Genomic DNA, 16,940 nt, shown 5'->3' with positions numbered 1-16,940 from the left:
GAAGCGTCTGTGGCAGTCACCATACCTCCAGATGCTCCTGGCTGGACCAGGACCCAAGCTCTGCCCTGCGGGACCCAGGGCCCAACTCCACAGAGCGCACCCTCTCAGCAAACTTGAGGGAGTACAGTGTCTCGCTGGTGTTCTTCTCCACGGGGGACACCTAGGGGACACCAGAGCTCGTTCCCCACCCAGGCCAGTGGGCCTCCCCCTCAGAAATGGAAGGGGCAATGTGTGCACGGACTTCAGAGCTACTGAGGACAAAGGTCCCTGCCCTGCCCTGCCTGGGGCACCTGGGCCCCAGGGGAACGGAGTCCCCAGTTTTGCTGGCCAAGCCCCACACCCTGATGGCCCGCCCTCCCAGCCCACCTGAGAACCTTACCTGCACCACCATGAGCGTCTTGCTGTCCCCACTGAGCGAGTCCTGCAGCAGGTAGGTAAGCTTGGAGTTGCGGAAGGGCACGTGGCCCTGGCGAGAGCGCAGGGCGGCAATGACATCCCCCAGGGCTGACAGCGACTTGTTGATGTGCTGCGCCTCCCGCAGCCGGCTGCCCTCGGCCCCGGACTTGCCCACGCGCTCCGAGCCGGCCAGGTCCACCAGGTTCAGCTTCCCTGCAGACAGGGCCCCGGGCAGGTCAAGGCCGCCCCGCGCGGAGCAGGTGTCAGGGGTCCTGTGACGCGGCCCCCCCGCGGCCCTCACTCACCCGTGGTGCGGAGGCCAGTGCTGCAGTCCACCCCGCGCACCGTCACGATGAGCAGAGCGTGCGAGCGGGAGCTGTGCTCGTTCAGGTTGGTGAACTCCGTCGTGCGGTTTGTGTGGCCAAACTCAAACACCTGGCAGGGAGCAGGGCGGGCTCTGGAATCACCTCATCCCCGAGGACCCCTGGGAGGGGTGTCCCTAGCCCTGGGGATCAGCAGAGACTGCATCGAAACCCACATGTCCTGCTCCAGCTCGGCTCGGCCTGTGGGCAGGGGGCTCCCCAGCACTTCCCCGCCTCGCAGGCCTCCCCAAACATGCACCTTGTTGATGTCGTCCACGCTCTGCACCTGGAACTCCGTCAGCCCCGGCACGTACAGCTGCCCACTGCCGTCTGGGCACAGCCGGATCTCCAGTTTCTCCTGAGGCTCCTGCCCCAGCAGGTCTCTGCAGGGACAGCCTAGACGGTCACTCCCTCCTCCCACATCTGCCTCAGCTTGAACCGCACCCTGCTATCCACCCCCCACACCTGGAATGTTCTCCCACCGCATCGCACCATCAGGAAGCCTTCCTTAACTATTGGGCCAAGCCCCGCTCTCCTCTAGCTCCTTCCCTGCACGCAGTCCGCTGAGGGGCAGAGATTGAATGTTCCCCAAAAGTCTTGTGGTGCTACTCCCGCCCTGACAGTGAGCTGAGCTCTTGTGGGTAGGGCCCCCCAAATCCCTACTCTCATTTCTCCCCACCTCGTGTAGCCTACAGAGAGAACAGGTGGACTTGAGAGGGAAAGGAGCATCCAGGTCTGGTCTGGGTGCCCCAGGTAGACTCAGAGTGAGCGCTCCTCCCTGCCGCCTGCCCTGCTGGGACCACTGCACCCCTGGACTGAAGTAGGACATGGAGCCCCGACTCCAATCTTCATCCTGCATGACCCCACATGGCCCCGAGGACCAGGGAGCCACCCTGAAGGCCCACGCCCCGCGCAGGGCCTCCCACCTGAGGACCTCGTTGTAGATCTCGGCCGCGCTGACCGTAATGGTGTACTCCCAGTCGGAAGCCTTCTCCTGCACCTCTGAGAAGAGCAGCTGCAGGGCCCGCTGGTTGATGCCTGGGTTGTCAGGGGTCCCCTGGAGGTAGAAGCAAGGCCCCTGTGAGCCAGGCCTCTCCTGGCCACAAGGGGTGGGCCATGCAGATGCTTGTGTGGGTCTGTGGCCCCCTCCCCCTTGGGCGACCACTCACAGGCCAGCCGCCCAGCCCAAAGCTTCCACCTACCCATTGGTCTGCCCCCCAAACACCCTCCCCTAGCTGTAATCAACGTCACCCTCTTGGGCCTCAGTTTCCCCCCACCTTCCCATGGTACTGCCCTGCCAGGACTAGCCTGAGACTTAGAGCAGAGGACTGGGTGAAGCACTTCTGGTACACGAGGGCTGCTGAGTGCCAGTGCTCCTGGGTGGGTTGGGGGGGCCCTGGGAGGGGACACTGGGAACCTGTGATGTCCCTGCCACCGCCCAGAAGGGGGCTCATGTCAGGGAGGCCATGGGCTCTGTGGGTGGTGGAAGAGAGGCACAGGCAGAGCCACAAGTTCCTTGGGACTGGATGGGCTGGCCAGCCCTTCTAGAAGGAAATCTGGAGTCCTCACCTGAGCTCTTGCCTCCCCTTATGTCGCACCTGCCACCCCCTTCCACTTCTGTGGCTTGGCCTCCTTGTCAGGCCTCAGTCCCCCCAGCATGTTCCGGCCTTGTGGCCTCAGCCCTGCTGATCCCCGTGCCTGGAATGCTCTTCCCCACAGACCCCCGTGGGGGGCTCCAATGTCACCTCTGCAGGCAGATGGCTTCATCTTCCCTCCAAAGGCCTGAGCCCTCCCTCACTTGCTGATTCCTCATCCTGGGCTTTAGGTTTCCTCTCCAGGCCCTGACAGGACACAGCCTGATTTGCTGTGGGCACTGCTGTCTCCCCAACTGGCGGGCTGGCTCCGGGGAGCAGATACTCTGTGGTCACAGCTATGCCCAGCCCCCAGAGTGTGCCCAATGTACATGGGCCTTGGGATGTGTTGCTGGAGGACAGATGCTCCTGGGGGGTCACCCCAACTCTGAGCACCCAAAACAGAGTTAGGAGTCCATGCAGACCCCCTTCCCCCACCCACCACCTTGCTTGGCCTGCACCCCACTACCCAGTCTCATCAGTCCCAGAACTAGGGCAAAAGCAGGGACCAGATTGGGAAGAAAGCCCACATGGCAGCCTCCCTGAAAGGAGCCTGTCCAGACACTGGGACACCTGTCTTCACTCCTTCCCAGAGAACCCCACAGCGCCCCCTCGAGAGCCGGGGAAATGCTAATAAACCAAAGACATCCCCAGGAACCACCTTCCACTTTTACCTAGAGTTGAGATCTTTCCTGCTCTCAATGCTTCCCTCTCCTGCCACTCAGCCTGGGGGGGTTGGCCGTGGGGAGCTGAGGTCCCACCCCAGCCGAGCGAGCAGAGACTGCCCTCATTCATCCTAACAGTCCCAGGCCCAGCGCTGCATGGCTGCCCTCTCAGTGCATGGCGCCGAAATGAAAGCCCAACTCCAGAGACACACAGGTGGTCTGGCCTCGAGTCTAACGTCAGATGGAGAGCTCCCTGATGCCAGATTGCTGACAGAGCGCCAGTCCCATCCCATACCCACCAGGACCGTCTCGGGTCCTCCTGGGCAAGATGCCCTCTCTCCAGGCCTTGGGGCCTAACACAGACAACTAGCAGCTCTGCTCTTGGGCCACCGGAAACCTGAAGGCACAAGGGCAGCAAGGGTTGGTCCTCACTGGCCAAACCCCTGCCCCCTGCAGCGGGTACCCACCTCCATCGTGTATGTCTTGCCGGCACCCGTCTGGCCATAGGCGAAGATGCAGACATTGAAGCCATCGATGCAGGAGGTGATCAGGGCTTGCACCTCCTGGAACACCTGGGGAGGGGATGTGGGATGAGATGGCGAGCCCCACCCTCCAAGAGCCCCCCAGCAGCTCCCCAGATGGCCCTCTCCCTCAGCAGTAATACAGCACATCTTGTGACCTGCAAGCGGCTCACTGTGGAAGAATTTATGACTAAACAGGCCCCTTACAACAGACCTCAGTGGGAAATCGGGTTGTCAAGACTGAAGGGAAGACAGGGCAGTGCCTCCTGCCAGCCTGCGCCTGAGGAAGGGCTGCCGGGCCTCCAGCTTCTCCCACACTAAAGGAGAGCTCAGCAAAATGAAGGCGGAGGCCGGCATGTGCCTGGAGCCTGATGCAGCCTGTCTGTCTGCCCGCAGAGGACGGGGCAAAGGTGATGCCAAGCACAGGGACAGGAGGGTACAAGCAGGACAGGTCTGGCCGGTCAGCCCTGGCAGAGAGGAGAGAAGAACGCTGCTGAGACCACGTGGCTCTTAGGGGCTGAGGGCTCCACGGGGCAGCTGCGGAGTCCTAGAAATACCTATGGGACGGATCCCGGTGCTCCGGGCTGTAAAAGCAACAACTGCCAGGGTCAGGTGGGTGGCCGGGGCTGTGAGTGTAGGAGGGGCTAAGTAGGTGGGCATGAGCACGTGGATGGCAGGGGATCCGGGGTGGGCGGGGCCCTATGGGTGGGCATGGGCACTGGGTGGGAGGGGCCTCTGAGTGGGCGGGGCTGTAAGGGTGGGATGAACCCCGGAGGTGCCATAGGCTGTCCTTGAATCTCCTTTCAGCAGAGGCTTCTCAGCCTTATCTTCCCACTGTCTTCTCACCTCCAGTGGAAGAAGCGAGGCATCCCAGCACCCCAGGCTTCTCCATCCTGTCTCTCCCACTCTTAGATTTCTTTCTGTCCATGCCCCCTTCATCTCTCTCTGTGTGCTCCCCCCACCCTGCAACCCCGCACTGCTCTCTGTCCGCTTCCCCACAGGGCCACACTCACGTCCTGCTGTGATGCCCGCGGGGAGAAGACCTTGTCCAGCTCGAAGGATACAGGCTTTCCTTTGTGCAGCAGGTGGATGATGGAGTCGTCGTCAGCATCGAAGGTCACAGCATTGGTCGCATCAGGTCCTTCCCCATCCTCTTTGGTGACTGGCCGGACACGAGCAATCACCCGGATGTTCCCTGAATTGTGTGGGGGAGGAGAGAAAGGTACATAGAGTCAAGACCAGACTGCCTCCTCACTGGGATCCTTTGGTGTCCTAGCCTTCTGAGCAAGGCCACCCGCAATGCTCTACTGTCAGTCACTCACACCACCATGAATTCATGCATCAGTACACTTTCTTCCTGGACAAACAGGCTGAGAGTGGGAGCCTCACGCTGGGGACAGGGAGGAAAGGTCAGTTGTGGGGCTCAGGCACTGTACCCAGTCCAGGTGGGATACCAAATGGACACTATCTCTGGACTTCAGTTTTCTCTATTCCATGACGGGTATGGGTGCCAGTAAGCCAAGGGACTTGTTCTGTCATTCTAAAAGGACTTTGTGGATGCCCGAACAGGGCTTGGGAACCAGATGGGCAAAAAGAACCAGACAGCAGGTGGACAAGCAGCACACAGAATGAGGACAGGCAACAAGGCAGCTCTGGGGGGTCCTGGGGGCACAGACTGTGCCATCCTCTTGCTCAAGCCCTTCTGCCAGATCTCAGTGCTCCCGGAAAGAACAACAAACTCCCCATGACAGCCCCGGAAAGAACAACAAACTCCCCACCTTCCCCTTCACCTGTACACTCCAACCCATTATCCAGGCCTCAGCCACGGCTTTGCCTCCTCCAGGAAGCCCAGCAATACCCCCGACTGTCAGACACAGAGGGGCTCTTAGAGCCCCTCCCCCGCCCCAGTAACAGAGGGCAGTGTTGGGGTCCTCTGGGTGCTTACAGATCACCGTCTGCTCCCCCAGCCGCCGTGAGCCCTGTGAGGGCAGCAACAGCATCTGTGGGCCCATAGCCACGTCTCAGTGTCTGGAACAGCACCCCCCCCACCCCTGGCCCTTTGTGCTGTGAACAAGCATTCTCAGGCTCCTCCGGGCCCAGGGTCAGAACAAGCGGCCTTCCAGACACCCACCACCCAGGGCTTCTGCACCCCTCCCCCCCGCTGTTCTCTCCTCCCTGCCTCCGGGCCTGGGGGCACCTGCCACAGGCACTGGGGGGAGGGCTTCAGAGCTGGACGCTGGATGGATCCAAGTCTAGATCCAGGGTGGGCCACTCAGTAGCCATGCGGGTCTGAGCCAGTTCCCTGACCTCTCTGGGCCCGGGTTCCCGGGAGGTACAGGAGCCCCCAGTGACCGGGAACAGGCTCCAGGGAGTGGGGCTGGGCGGGGGGGCGGGGGCAGGCCAGCATCAGCTCCAAGCCAGGCAGGACCCCTGTGCAGGGCGCCCCCAGCCTTCTCCCCTGCCCCCCGCCCCACTCCCACCCCAGCAGTTACCTTTCAGCCGCACCAGCTCGTTGTGGCATTTCTTCCGCAGCTGCAGCTCCCGCCGGTACTTGCGCAGGAGCTCCTGGTTGTTGCTGTTGACCTCCTCGATGGCCTGGCCGATCTGGAGAGGGGGCATACACAGCGCTCTAGGGGGCTGGATCCACCAACCGGGCCTGTCCCCTGGCCTGTCTCCCCTCCTGCCCCAAGCTGAGTGCTTGAGGTGCGCTGTCACCTGTCAACTCCTTCCAACAGCCTCTGCTCAGAGGTGTAGCTGCCCCCACTGTTTTAGAGAGGAACAAAGTGAGCCTCAAAGAGACTAAGCCGAGGGCTCAAGGTCGCCCTGCTAACAAAGCAAACAGCCAGGACTCCGCCCTCACTCCCCACCACCAGCACCTGGCTGTAATAATACGACCCAACTGGAGCCAGATTCCAGCTCTACCCCTGAGCAGCTGGGGGACCCAAGAAAACCAGCTGGGTCATCACGTCTCATTTTTCTCATCTGTAAAATGGAAATAACACCATCTAATCTGTGGATCTGTAGCACCTGGGCAGTAACAATCTCCAAGTCACATTTCATAGGGGAAAGAAGCAAAATGCAGACCACGCATGCAATGTTCCCCTCTGTTGGGTAGAAGGGGAGTGTGTCCTCAGGGTTTCGGGGCTCAGATCCTGACGGGCATCTGCCTTGGGGGAGTGCAGGCCAGGGCAGCAGAGAGGGGCCCTTCCTCTTCAGCTGATGACCTTCTGCACAGTTTGAACTTTCTACCATGTCCATATGTTATTGACATAATTTTCCTACAGAAAAAGAACTATTTTCTATTCCCAAAATACATCAGTCTCTCTACCCTGCGGGGCCATGGTACAGATTCAAGGAGCTGACAGCTATGAAAGGCTTGGCACGTAGGAGGCACTCAAAGACGTTGGCTAGTCTCATGCTGTATGAGAACAGCTTAAGAAAATTAAAACAAACCGACATAAGAATATACGTAGCATGTTTGAGATACAAGGATATATGCTACATGCTTGGTCTAAAGAGTCCTAAGAAGCACGGGCACCTGGGTGGCTCAGTTGGCTAAGAGTCTGACTCTTGATTTCGGCTCAGGTCATGATCTCAGGGTTGTGAGATCGAGCCCCATGTTGGGCTTTGCTCTGGGCATGGAGCCTGCTTAAGATTCTCCCTCTCCCCCTCTTCTCCCCCACTCTAAAATATAAAAAATAAATAAAGAATCATAAGACAAATACCAAAATGTGTGCTCCTGACCAGTCTGTTTGTCAGTCCCCGTGAGTGGGGGAGGGGAGCTGTTGCCTGGGGGCGCTTTGCTGCATTTTGGAATGGAGGACTGGGCTTGGGGCCTCTCTGAGCCTCCTCCCCACCCCTCAGGCACACACTGCACTCACCTCAGCCTTCACGTTCTTGAGGGCCTCCTGCAGGAGCAGGGGGAAGCCCCGCACCTGCCGCTTGAGCCCATTGTAGTCGCTGGTGAGGGTCCTCAGTGCTGGCTGCAGCGTCAGCAGGTTGGTCCGGACACCTTGGGGGACATGAGAGGTGCAAGGTGGACAGGCTGAGGGGCTGCGGGAAGGGGGGCGGGGCAGGGCCCGGCCGGCTGGCTCACCTGCCAGGTTCTCGTGCACAGCCTTCATCTCCACCTGGGCTCTGGCGAAGGCCTCCTCGATGGCCCGGTTCTTGTCTTCCTCCAAGGACTGCATCTCCTCCAGCATCTGCCCGTGTGCCCGCTCCAGCTCTGACTCATACATGGCGATCTGACAGCCCAGGCCAGAAGCTCAGTGTGGGGCTTGGGAGGGAGAGGGATGGGTGCCCAAAAGAAGCCCCACGCCTTACCCCACATGCACGTGGACGTACAGTGCCCCCCACACGTCCGCACAAACACACACACAGGAGAGGGGCAGATGGCCATCTCGCTCTCCAAAAGATTCCATGCAGCTCTTTCCTTCATTAGCCCTAACACCTGCCTGGGTCCTGGCACCTAACAGGTGCACAAGCCACAGGCCCCAGGAGAGCGGGGGGAGCATATGTTATAATGGTGACCAGGCCTCCCTTTCCCAGAATGTGTGTGTGGTGAGGTGGGGTGGGGGGCGGCTTTGTGAGGACACTCTTGGGATTATGTCCCTGAGCGACCCCTCGAGGTGGGTTCCATGAGGGCATCATTCTACATCAGGAAACTGAGACACAGACAAAACTTGGCCTTGGTCACACAGGCAGCCAACAGAGGAGGAACCAGAACCCAGGTCTGTGGGCCTCCTGAGGGCTGACCCACTGCACTATACTGATGGCCCACCCCTGGCTTTCCAGCTGGGTGGGCCCCCGCTCTCCTCCAGCCCCAAGCACCCTCCAGCAGCCTGTGCACCTGCGCCCGGAGCTGCGCGGTCAGCTGGTGTGAGCTCTGCAGCTGCTGCTCCATCTCCTTCAGCACCTGCCTCTGCATGGCCACCTGCTCCTGAAGGTGCTGGTTCCGGGCCTGGGACTCGCTGAGGGCCTGCTTGGTCTTGGATGACTCCACCTCTACGGTCCTGATGACGTACTGAGAGGGAAGGAAGGGACAGGCAGGTGGAAGTGTGAGGGTCCCTTGGCCTCCCTTGGTGGTGGTGGGGGGGGTGGGCTGAGATGCAGCTGACTTTGAGAGGGGACCCTCAGGGACATCCTACGCAGAGCAGCCAGGAAAAAAACTAGAGGAGCTTCAAGGTCCTGGCTTTCCAGGATGCTGCAGGGCCTCCGGGAATCCTCTCACTTCGGGAAGCCCACCAAGAGCCTTGCTGTGGCCCCAGACTGGGTACGGAGCAGACAAGGGCAGAATCTTACGATGCCCATACCCATGCCTAGCAGGTGCGGGCACGTCAAGCCTTAGGGGCCAGATGCCTACTACATGCCCCGGACAGCAAGAAGGGGGAGGAGAGGGAGCAAGACAGAGCACAGATCTGGACTGATTCCTCCAATCACTCACCCCTACTCATTCACCAAGACAAGGTGCAGCCCTGCCCTGGGCACCAGGGGCCAAGAGAGCAAGGGCCCCACATGTGGCCCCAGCCAGAGACTCACCTTGATGGGCGGCGACTGGGCCCGCAGGCTGGCGATGGTTTCGTGGCTGTCTCGCAGGCGCCGGCTCAGCCGCTCCTCCTCCTGCGCCTTCTCGGCCAGGCAGTCCTTGAGCCGCAGCTCCACCTCGGCCAGCCGGTCGGTCTTCTGCTGCACCTCCAGGTTCAGCTCGGACAGCATGCCCTTGTTCTCGGCCACCTCCAGCTGGAGTTGCGACAGCTTGTCCCGGAGCTGGGCACTCTCCTGCAGGCAGGCGGTCGGGAGCGGAGGCCGGGACGAGTGTGCAGCAGACAGAGGGAAGGGCAGACAAGCAGGCAGGGGTCACGGTGAGGAACCAGGTTCGCCGCTGGGGACCCAGCCCTGCAGGAGCAGCTGGGGCCAGGCCAGCCTGCTCACCTGGCTGTGCTCGCAGCCCGTGCAGGGGGCCGCCGGCTTGGCCCGCAGCTCCTGCAGCTCGGCCTCGAAGCGCCGCATCTCCTGCCTCAGCCGCTCATTCTCCGCCACCAGCAGGTCGCGGTGCTTCTCCAAGTCTGTGCCCCCCTGCAGAGAGCCAGAGCACAGGGGCCGCATGGGGCCTGGGAGGACCCGGGCAGCAGAGAGCGGGGAGATGGGGCGGGGGGCAAGGGCAGGGGAGAGAACAGGAGAGGAAGAAAAAGAAAGGCGGGCAAGGGAGGGAAGAGAGCAGGAGCTCAAGAGGGACATAAGGCGAAGACAGAGGAGAGAAGGGGAGCCCGAGGGACGTCCTTCACCCGCCCCTCTCATTCTATTTTCCTGAGTGTGAAAGTAACAAGAGAGTCGTATTTATACACAGACTTCACACTCCTCTTTTACATCAGCAGACGAGAAGTAACCTCCCTCCCTTTGGCAGTCACACGGCCTCGAGGGCCTAGTGAGTGGTGACAAGTATTCGGGGCTGACTGGCAGTCTGCTGGCCCCCACCCGGCCTGGACAGGAGGGCTTTGCAGAGATGGGGTCCCGCACCCCATCCGGAAGGGTCAGACTGCACAAAGCCGGGTCAGCCCCCCACAGCCCCCACCTCGGGATGGTGGTGTCGAGCCTCACCAGCTCTGATCGGAGGCGGCTCACTTCCTGGGCCTGGCTGATGAGCTTCTCCTTCAGGTTTTCCACCTACGGGCACAAAGCCACGGTCATGGTGAGCCTCGTTCCTCACCTCCAGCCACACCCAGGCCTGATCTCTCAGCCCCCACCCCCCATCAGCCCTCCCTGTGTTCAAGCATCAGGGTACGCCTGGGACTCCAGGTGAGAGACACCTGCCCTGTCCCAACAGCCTTCAGTACCCTCACCCGACGCAAGACCCAGGGAGCCCAGGCTCTCAGGAAAGTCTGGGGAGCAAGCAGAGCAGAGGTGACCCCTGCGCCACTCGGAGCCCACGCCAGACTCAGGCTGACCCTCAGGACCCCTGCCTTGCACTGGCCCTTGCTGTGGCCTCTGTCTACTTAGGTATTTGTAACTTTATATTCTTTTTTTCTTAAAAGGGCTCCCAAATTGTATAAACTCCAGACACTATAAAACCTAGATTGGTCTTTGCCCAGAACCTAGATTCTTCCATTCAGGGGGTTCCTAGCAAGTCAGCCTGTGGAGACAGGTCTACCAGGGACCAGGGCACATCTCAGACCTCTGTCCCCGCCAGCTCCCAGTCTGCCTTGCTGGAGAGCTGGGGCCAGCAGAGAAGGGGGTGCACCCCCTGTCACCCTCTGCTGACTGCCCTCCCTGCAGGCCCCAGACCCTGACTCCGCATCAGCCCCACTCCAGGAACCTCTCAGTAAGTAACCCAAAAACACAGCTGAAGACTTTGGCACCAGTGTTCCTCAGGGCATGTCTGGACATCTTCTTCCAGAACATTCTGTGATGACTGTATCTGACCGCACCTCACCTTGAAAAGGCCCAGGGAGTCAGACTCATTCTGTGGGGGGCTAGGAGGTGGGTTTTACCCCAGCGGGCCACGAAGCTCTGGGTTCTTATTACTAAGCAACAGCTGAGGAAGTCCACTGCCTGCAGGTGCCGGGCCAGCCAGGTACGGCAGGTAAGGGTTTATCACAGCTCCCCATTTTACACGGCTGAGATGTCATCCATCCGTGGTCTGTGGCAGCACAGGGGGCACACAGGTAGCTGCTCAGTCTCCCGGAGTGGGAGAGGACGGCCTCTGCTCCCCCAAGCAAAGCTGGTGAAGGAGGAAATATAGACGACAGCCCAAGCCTGCGCTGCTTCTCTGCCCCCTTCCTCTGAGAGCTTGCATGAGACACCACTGGCAGAGCTTGCATGAGCGAGGGACCACTGGCAGAAGGCCCCCTGTTACTCCTTAGCCACGAAGCCAGGGTAACCTCAATACCCAGCGTCAGGGGGATGGTCAGGTAGGTCACGGCGGGTGCTCACACGGGCCGTTGTGGTTACGGTTGTTTGTTGGAAGTTTTGACCTGGAGGAAGACCCCTCAACAGACTAGGTCAAAAGTCCAGAAACAAAACTGTGAATGCAACAGCTAAAAGTGACAGTCTCTGGACTGTAGAATTACACCCAATAAATTCTTTGTGCTTTTAGGCAATTTTTAAGTCTCAAGTAAGAGGAATTCCTCTCACACTCCCCCATCCTGAAATAGATGGATCTATTTCCCTTTGAAAGATTGGGGTGCACCTGTCCCCCATCCTTCCCTGGGAAATCGCCGCAGGAAGACCCACTTGCACTGAGCAGGTGCCCCAGACAGGCCGCTTCCTCAGCACCGAGCAGGCATGCTCTGACCTCGCTCGTCCCTAATGCTACTGGCACTCAGACGCGGATGAGGCAAAAGTGTGGTTCTCCAGGGTTTGCCTGGGGGGCCAGGAGGCCCGCCTGCTGCGCCTGCCTGCAGCCCAGGCTCCTGCTCTCTTCTTGCATCATAATCAGAACTCTGGGTGCTCCAGGGCTCTGCCTGGAATCCCTAAGGTGTGCCCCAAAAGGAACTGTCTACAGAAGGCTGGGGTTGTGGGTGGGGGGTTGAGGAAGAGGCTGTCAAACACTCTTTTCGTCAGAGGTGTCAGTCATCTCCTGGATCCTGGCTCATCTCCAACAACGGGGTGCGGTGGGGTGGGGTTGGGGGCACAGGCCACCAACACTGTGGGTTGTCCGTCAGGCCCAAGCCACTCTGTGGTGTGTGGCTCATGAGCGGGACGGCTGCCCTCCACCCAGAAGGCTCTGCTTCAGGAGTGGTGAGGGCAGAGTAGGGTGCTGGGGGTGAACCAGACCAGCGAGCAAGGCCTTCCAGGGAAGAGAGCTCCTGTGGGCATCCCTTCACACACGTGCCCCAGCTGAGTCCGACGTGGTGCCTGCATCTGGAGGAAAAGAGGGGAGGGACCCTCTCTGTTGGCCCTCAGAGGTCCCGCCCCCAGCAGGTGACTGGCACACACTAGATACTCAGTAAACCCCTGAATAACAGAAGCGCAGCACGCACACTCCTGAGTGCAGAGAGCCAGGCCAAAGGAGAAGCAGGCTCCTGGCAGGCTGCCCACGACAACCCCAGGGCGGAGGAAGGGACCAGGACCAGGTCTGTGAAATACCCCTGCCCAGGCTCAGGCTCCCCGGCAGCCAGAGAAACTGGATCATGGGCCTGGTGCGGAGGGCCTCAGTGGGAGCAGGGTGCTGGGGCCTGTCTGCCACAAACCCACATTTCTGCGTCTCAGCAGAAGCAGGCTCGGAGGAGGGTGGGGCTGCCCTCGCCAAGGGCTGTGTTCGAGACTGTCTGCTCCCACCGGCGGAGACAACCTGCTGATTACCTCCCCACCTCCCACCAAGGCCGCCTCACAGTCACCACAGCTGTCTTCTAAGGAAAAGAGGGCTCTCTCAGGGGCAAGATCAAGGCATTGCTGAGCTGAAAGGGCAAGAGGTCCTGGGATCCAGAACACCTCAGTGAAACAGAGGCCAGAGGGGCATCCCCGGGAAGCACCGCATCCTGTCCCCACATATATCCCCTCGCAGGACACCCGACTCCCGGCCACATGCCTGCTCACTGTGCTTGTCTGGCCCCATCCAGCCTGCCCTGCCCACCGCCAAGTGTTCACATCCAAGTCCTTCTGCCAGTGAGGGGCAGCTGAGCTCCTGGGTTCTCAGGGCAGACGGCCCAGCTTTCTAAAATAGACATCACCCTACCCCCTGAGTAACCTTGGAAAAGTCTCAACTCTGCCTCATGGGGCTAATGAGGCCACCCCTGGGAGGATGTCTGGAGGATTAAGTGACATTAAATGAGATAATACATGTAAAGCACTTAATGAGTTCTATTGTTCTATTGTTAGAACGAAGGCCCCTGAAGGCAGAGATATTGGTGTCCTGTGTGGGTGCCACACTGCCTGTGCCTAGGACAGCCCCTGGTACACAGCAGGAGAAAGAATGCTGAGTGCATGAGAGGCAGAGCAGAGTCTCCGAGTGAGGCTGTCAGGCAGGGCGTGGGGCAGGAGGGGTGCTGGAGATGAGGGCAGCCAGCGCTGGGCACCAGAGGAAGGACGCTGGCTTCTGCCAAAGGCAGGATCTGCTACGAGGCCCCAGGCAGTGGGTGCCACACGGGAATGGCAACCCAGAGAAGCCACGTCTTCCAGTATTTTCTGACAAAATAGGAAGTCCAGATTTTTGTGGGAATTTAGCCAAGGCTTAAAGATTGACAACTAATCTGATTACAAAAAAGCAGGCCAATTAGAACTAATAAGCGAACTCAGCAGAGTCACGGAATACAAAATCAACATGTAAAAATCAGTGGTTCCTCAGGGTGCCTGGGTGGCTCAGTCAGTTAAGGGGCCAACTCTTGGTTTCAGTTCAGTCCTGATCTCAGGGTGGGGAGATCGAGCCCTGCTTGTCCCTCTCTGTCCTCTGCTTCTCTCCCCATGCTCTCCCCCTCTCTCAAATAAATAAAATCTTTAAAAAAAAAATCAGTTGTGCTGCTACACACAAACAATGAATAATCTAAAAAGGAAATTAAGGAAACAATTCCATTTACAATAGCATCAAGGAGAATAAAATAGGAATAAACTTAATCAAGGAGGCAAGAGATCTGTACATTTAAAACTGTAAAACGTTGTTGGAATCGATTAAAGACGACACTGATAAATGGAAAGACAGCTTGAGATGCCTGGGTGGCTCAGTCAAGTGTCTGCCTTGGGCTCAGGTCAGGATCTCAGGCTCCTGGGATCCAGCCCCATGTCGGGCTCCGCTCAGCGGGGAGTCTGCTTCTTCCTCTCCCTCTGTCCCTCCCCGTGCTTGTACTCATTTGCTCTCTCAAACAAATAAAAACCTTAAAAAAAAAAAAAAAAATCCATGTTCACAGACGGTCATATTGTTAGAATGTCAGTTTTACCCAAAGTGACACAACGCAGTCCCCATCAAAATTTCAATGACATTTTTTGCAGAAATAGAAAAATACATCCTAAAATTCACATGAAATCTCAAAGGACACCCCCCCACCCAGAGCCAAAACATACTTTGCAAAAGAAGAGAAAGTTGGAGGTCTCACACTTCCTGATTTCAGAAGTTACTCACGAAGCTACAGCAATGAAAATAATGATGTATTGGCACAAAGACAGACATAGAGACCAATGGAATAGAACAGACAACCCAGAAATAAGCCTTCACGTATGCGGTCAACTGCTTTTTGACAAGGGCATCGGGGCCATTCAATGGGGAAAAGACAGTCTTTTCAACAAATGGTGCCGGGAAACTGGACATTCATGTGCAAAAGAATAAAGCTGGACCCTTGCTTTACACTACAGACAAAATTAATTCGAAACAGATCAAAGACCTCAATGTAAAAGCTAAAATTATACAACCCTTAGAAGAAAACATAGAGGAAGACCTTCACAGTGCTGGATGTGGCAGTGCTCTCTTGGATGGGACACCAACAGCAAGACAACCCACAAGAAAACAGATAAGCAGGACTTCATCGAAATGAAAACCTTTTGTGCCCTCGAAAGACACCATCAACAGAGCAGAAAGGCGACCCATGGAATGGAAGAAACTGTCTGCAAATCATATACTGATGAAGGGTTAATATTCAGAATACGACAGAACTACGACACAACCGCAAAAAAAAGAAACAAAACAAAACAAAAAATCCCACCAAAACAATTCAGGATGGGCAAAGGACTCGAATGGCCACGTCTCTAAGGAAGACAGATACATGCTCAACGAGCACGCGACAAGAAGCTCACACACGAGTCATGAGGGGGATGCTAATCAAAGCCAGGATAAGATTCTACTTCACACCCATTATGATGGCTAGTATTTAAAAAAACAAACAAACAAGCTCTCAGAAAGTAACAAATATTGCTGGGAATATGGAGAAACCAGGACCTTTCGTGTGTTGCTGGCGGTAATGTGAAATGGTGACCCTGCTGTGGAAAGCAGGATGGTAGATTACTCAGTTTTAACTAGAACGACCATGTGAGCCAGCAATTCCACTTTGGGGCATTTACCCAAAAGGAATTAAAATATCTCGGACACCCTTATGGTTGTAGCAGCCCTATTCAAAATAATGAAAATGGGCAAGCAACCCTAGCGTCCAATGATGAATGAATGGATAAGCAAAGCATGGTGCATCCATACAAGGGAATATTATTCTGCCTCGAAAAAGAAGGAAATCCTGGGGCGCCCGGGTGGCTCAGTCAGTAAAGCCTCTGCCTTTGGCTCAGGCCATGATCCCAGGGTCCTGGGATGGACCCCTGTGTTGGGCTCTCTGCTCAGCGGGGAGTCTGCTTCCTCCTCTCCCTCTGCACCTCCCCTCCGCCTTGCACTCACACATACCCTCTCTCAAACAAATAAATAAAATCTTTAAAAAAAAAAAAAAAAAAAAAAGGAAATCCTGCCGCTTGCAGCAGCATGGATGAACTTGGAAAGCATCATGGTAAGTGAAATAAGCCAGTTGCAAGAGACAAATACTGTGATTCCACTTACATGAAGCACCAGGAATAGGTACATTCATCGAGGCAGAGAGTAGAATGCTGAGGAACAGGGGCTGGGGGAGAGGGGTGTGGGAGTAGGTAGTATTTAAAGGGAACAGTTTCAGGTCTGCAAGGGGATAAGAGTTCTGGGCATGGATGGTGGTGCGGGCTGCAGAGCAGTGTGAATGTATTCATACCCTGAATTATACACCTCAAAACGGCTGACACGGTAAATGTTATGTTAGGTGTATTTATCACAATGTTTTTAATGGTTAAAAAAAAAAAAACAGGGAAACAAGACGTACTTGGTGGCTGATCTAGGCCGCCAGTCTGCAGCCTCTAAGCACAGTTTTTTAAGATTCTACCTTGAGGTTCAGGGGCAAAGAGAGGGGAGTGCAGTGTGGGCACGTGGACCGCTGGCAGCAGCCTTGGGAGCGCAGAGGCCACTGCTCCAGGGACATCCACAAAGGAGAGGGAGCTTGAGGTTGCCAGGATGTGGCCTGGGGCTGTTGTTGCCAATGCTGGGGACAGTCATCCAGACCTGGGGACAGTTATCCAGACCGGCCGCAGCCACAGGTTGGTTGCCAAGCCAAGACCGGTGGCCTCTGTGGCCTAGGTCAGCCAGAGGCCCGAAGACCAAGGACCTTTGGTCTGACTGCTCCCCACAAGGAGACAGTGGGCTCCCGGGAAATTCAAATGTCACCATGACATTGATCATAGTGATGCCACCAAAGACTCCCGCAGCCACACAAGCCCAGGTCCCAGCAGGATAATGGCAGCCCCCTTTACTAAGTCATTTTGGTCTGTAGGGCACAGGGGCTCCCTAAGATCACCCCTTTGAACCCCCAATTCTGTGAGGGAGATACCATTGTTATCCCCACTGTCCAGGAAGAAAACGGAGGTTCCAAGAGATGAAGC

The 16,940-nt window shown here is 57.4% G+C and overlaps 1 protein-coding gene across 6 annotated transcripts in view; it reads right to left on the bottom strand.

The window, feature by feature from the left end:
* KIFC3 (kinesin family member C3) overlaps positions 1–16,940 on the bottom strand; it is a 66,720-nt gene that overhangs the window by 2,198 nt on the left and 47,582 nt on the right. For all 6 annotated transcript variants that reach the window (XM_059150835.1, XM_059150837.1, XM_059150838.1 and 3 more), the window contains 14 exons: positions 10,173–10,238; positions 9,507–9,650; positions 9,114–9,353; positions 8,425–8,598; positions 7,672–7,819; positions 7,457–7,587; positions 6,068–6,179; positions 4,589–4,770; positions 3,522–3,626; positions 1,685–1,815; positions 1,018–1,141; positions 702–831; positions 380–609; positions 26–160 (listed from right to left, as the gene is read on the bottom strand). In XM_059150835.1, the coding sequence (XP_059006818.1) occupies positions 26–160; positions 380–609; positions 702–831; positions 1,018–1,141; positions 1,685–1,815; positions 3,522–3,626; positions 4,589–4,770; positions 6,068–6,179; positions 7,457–7,587; positions 7,672–7,819; positions 8,425–8,598; positions 9,114–9,353; positions 9,507–9,650; positions 10,173–10,238 (2,052 nt within the window). The remainder of the gene's footprint in view (positions 1–25; positions 161–379; positions 610–701; positions 832–1,017; positions 1,142–1,684; positions 1,816–3,521; positions 3,627–4,588; positions 4,771–6,067; positions 6,180–7,456; positions 7,588–7,671; positions 7,820–8,424; positions 8,599–9,113; positions 9,354–9,506; positions 9,651–10,172; positions 10,239–16,940) is intronic.

This window comes from Mustela lutreola, chromosome 16 (assembly GCF_030435805.1).
Source record: "Mustela lutreola isolate mMusLut2 chromosome 16, mMusLut2.pri, whole genome shotgun sequence".
Lineage (NCBI taxonomy): Eukaryota > Metazoa > Chordata > Mammalia > Carnivora > Mustelidae > Mustela > Mustela lutreola.
The sequence above is the reverse complement of the archived record's forward strand: the minus strand, read 5'-3'. Positions and strand labels throughout refer to the sequence as shown.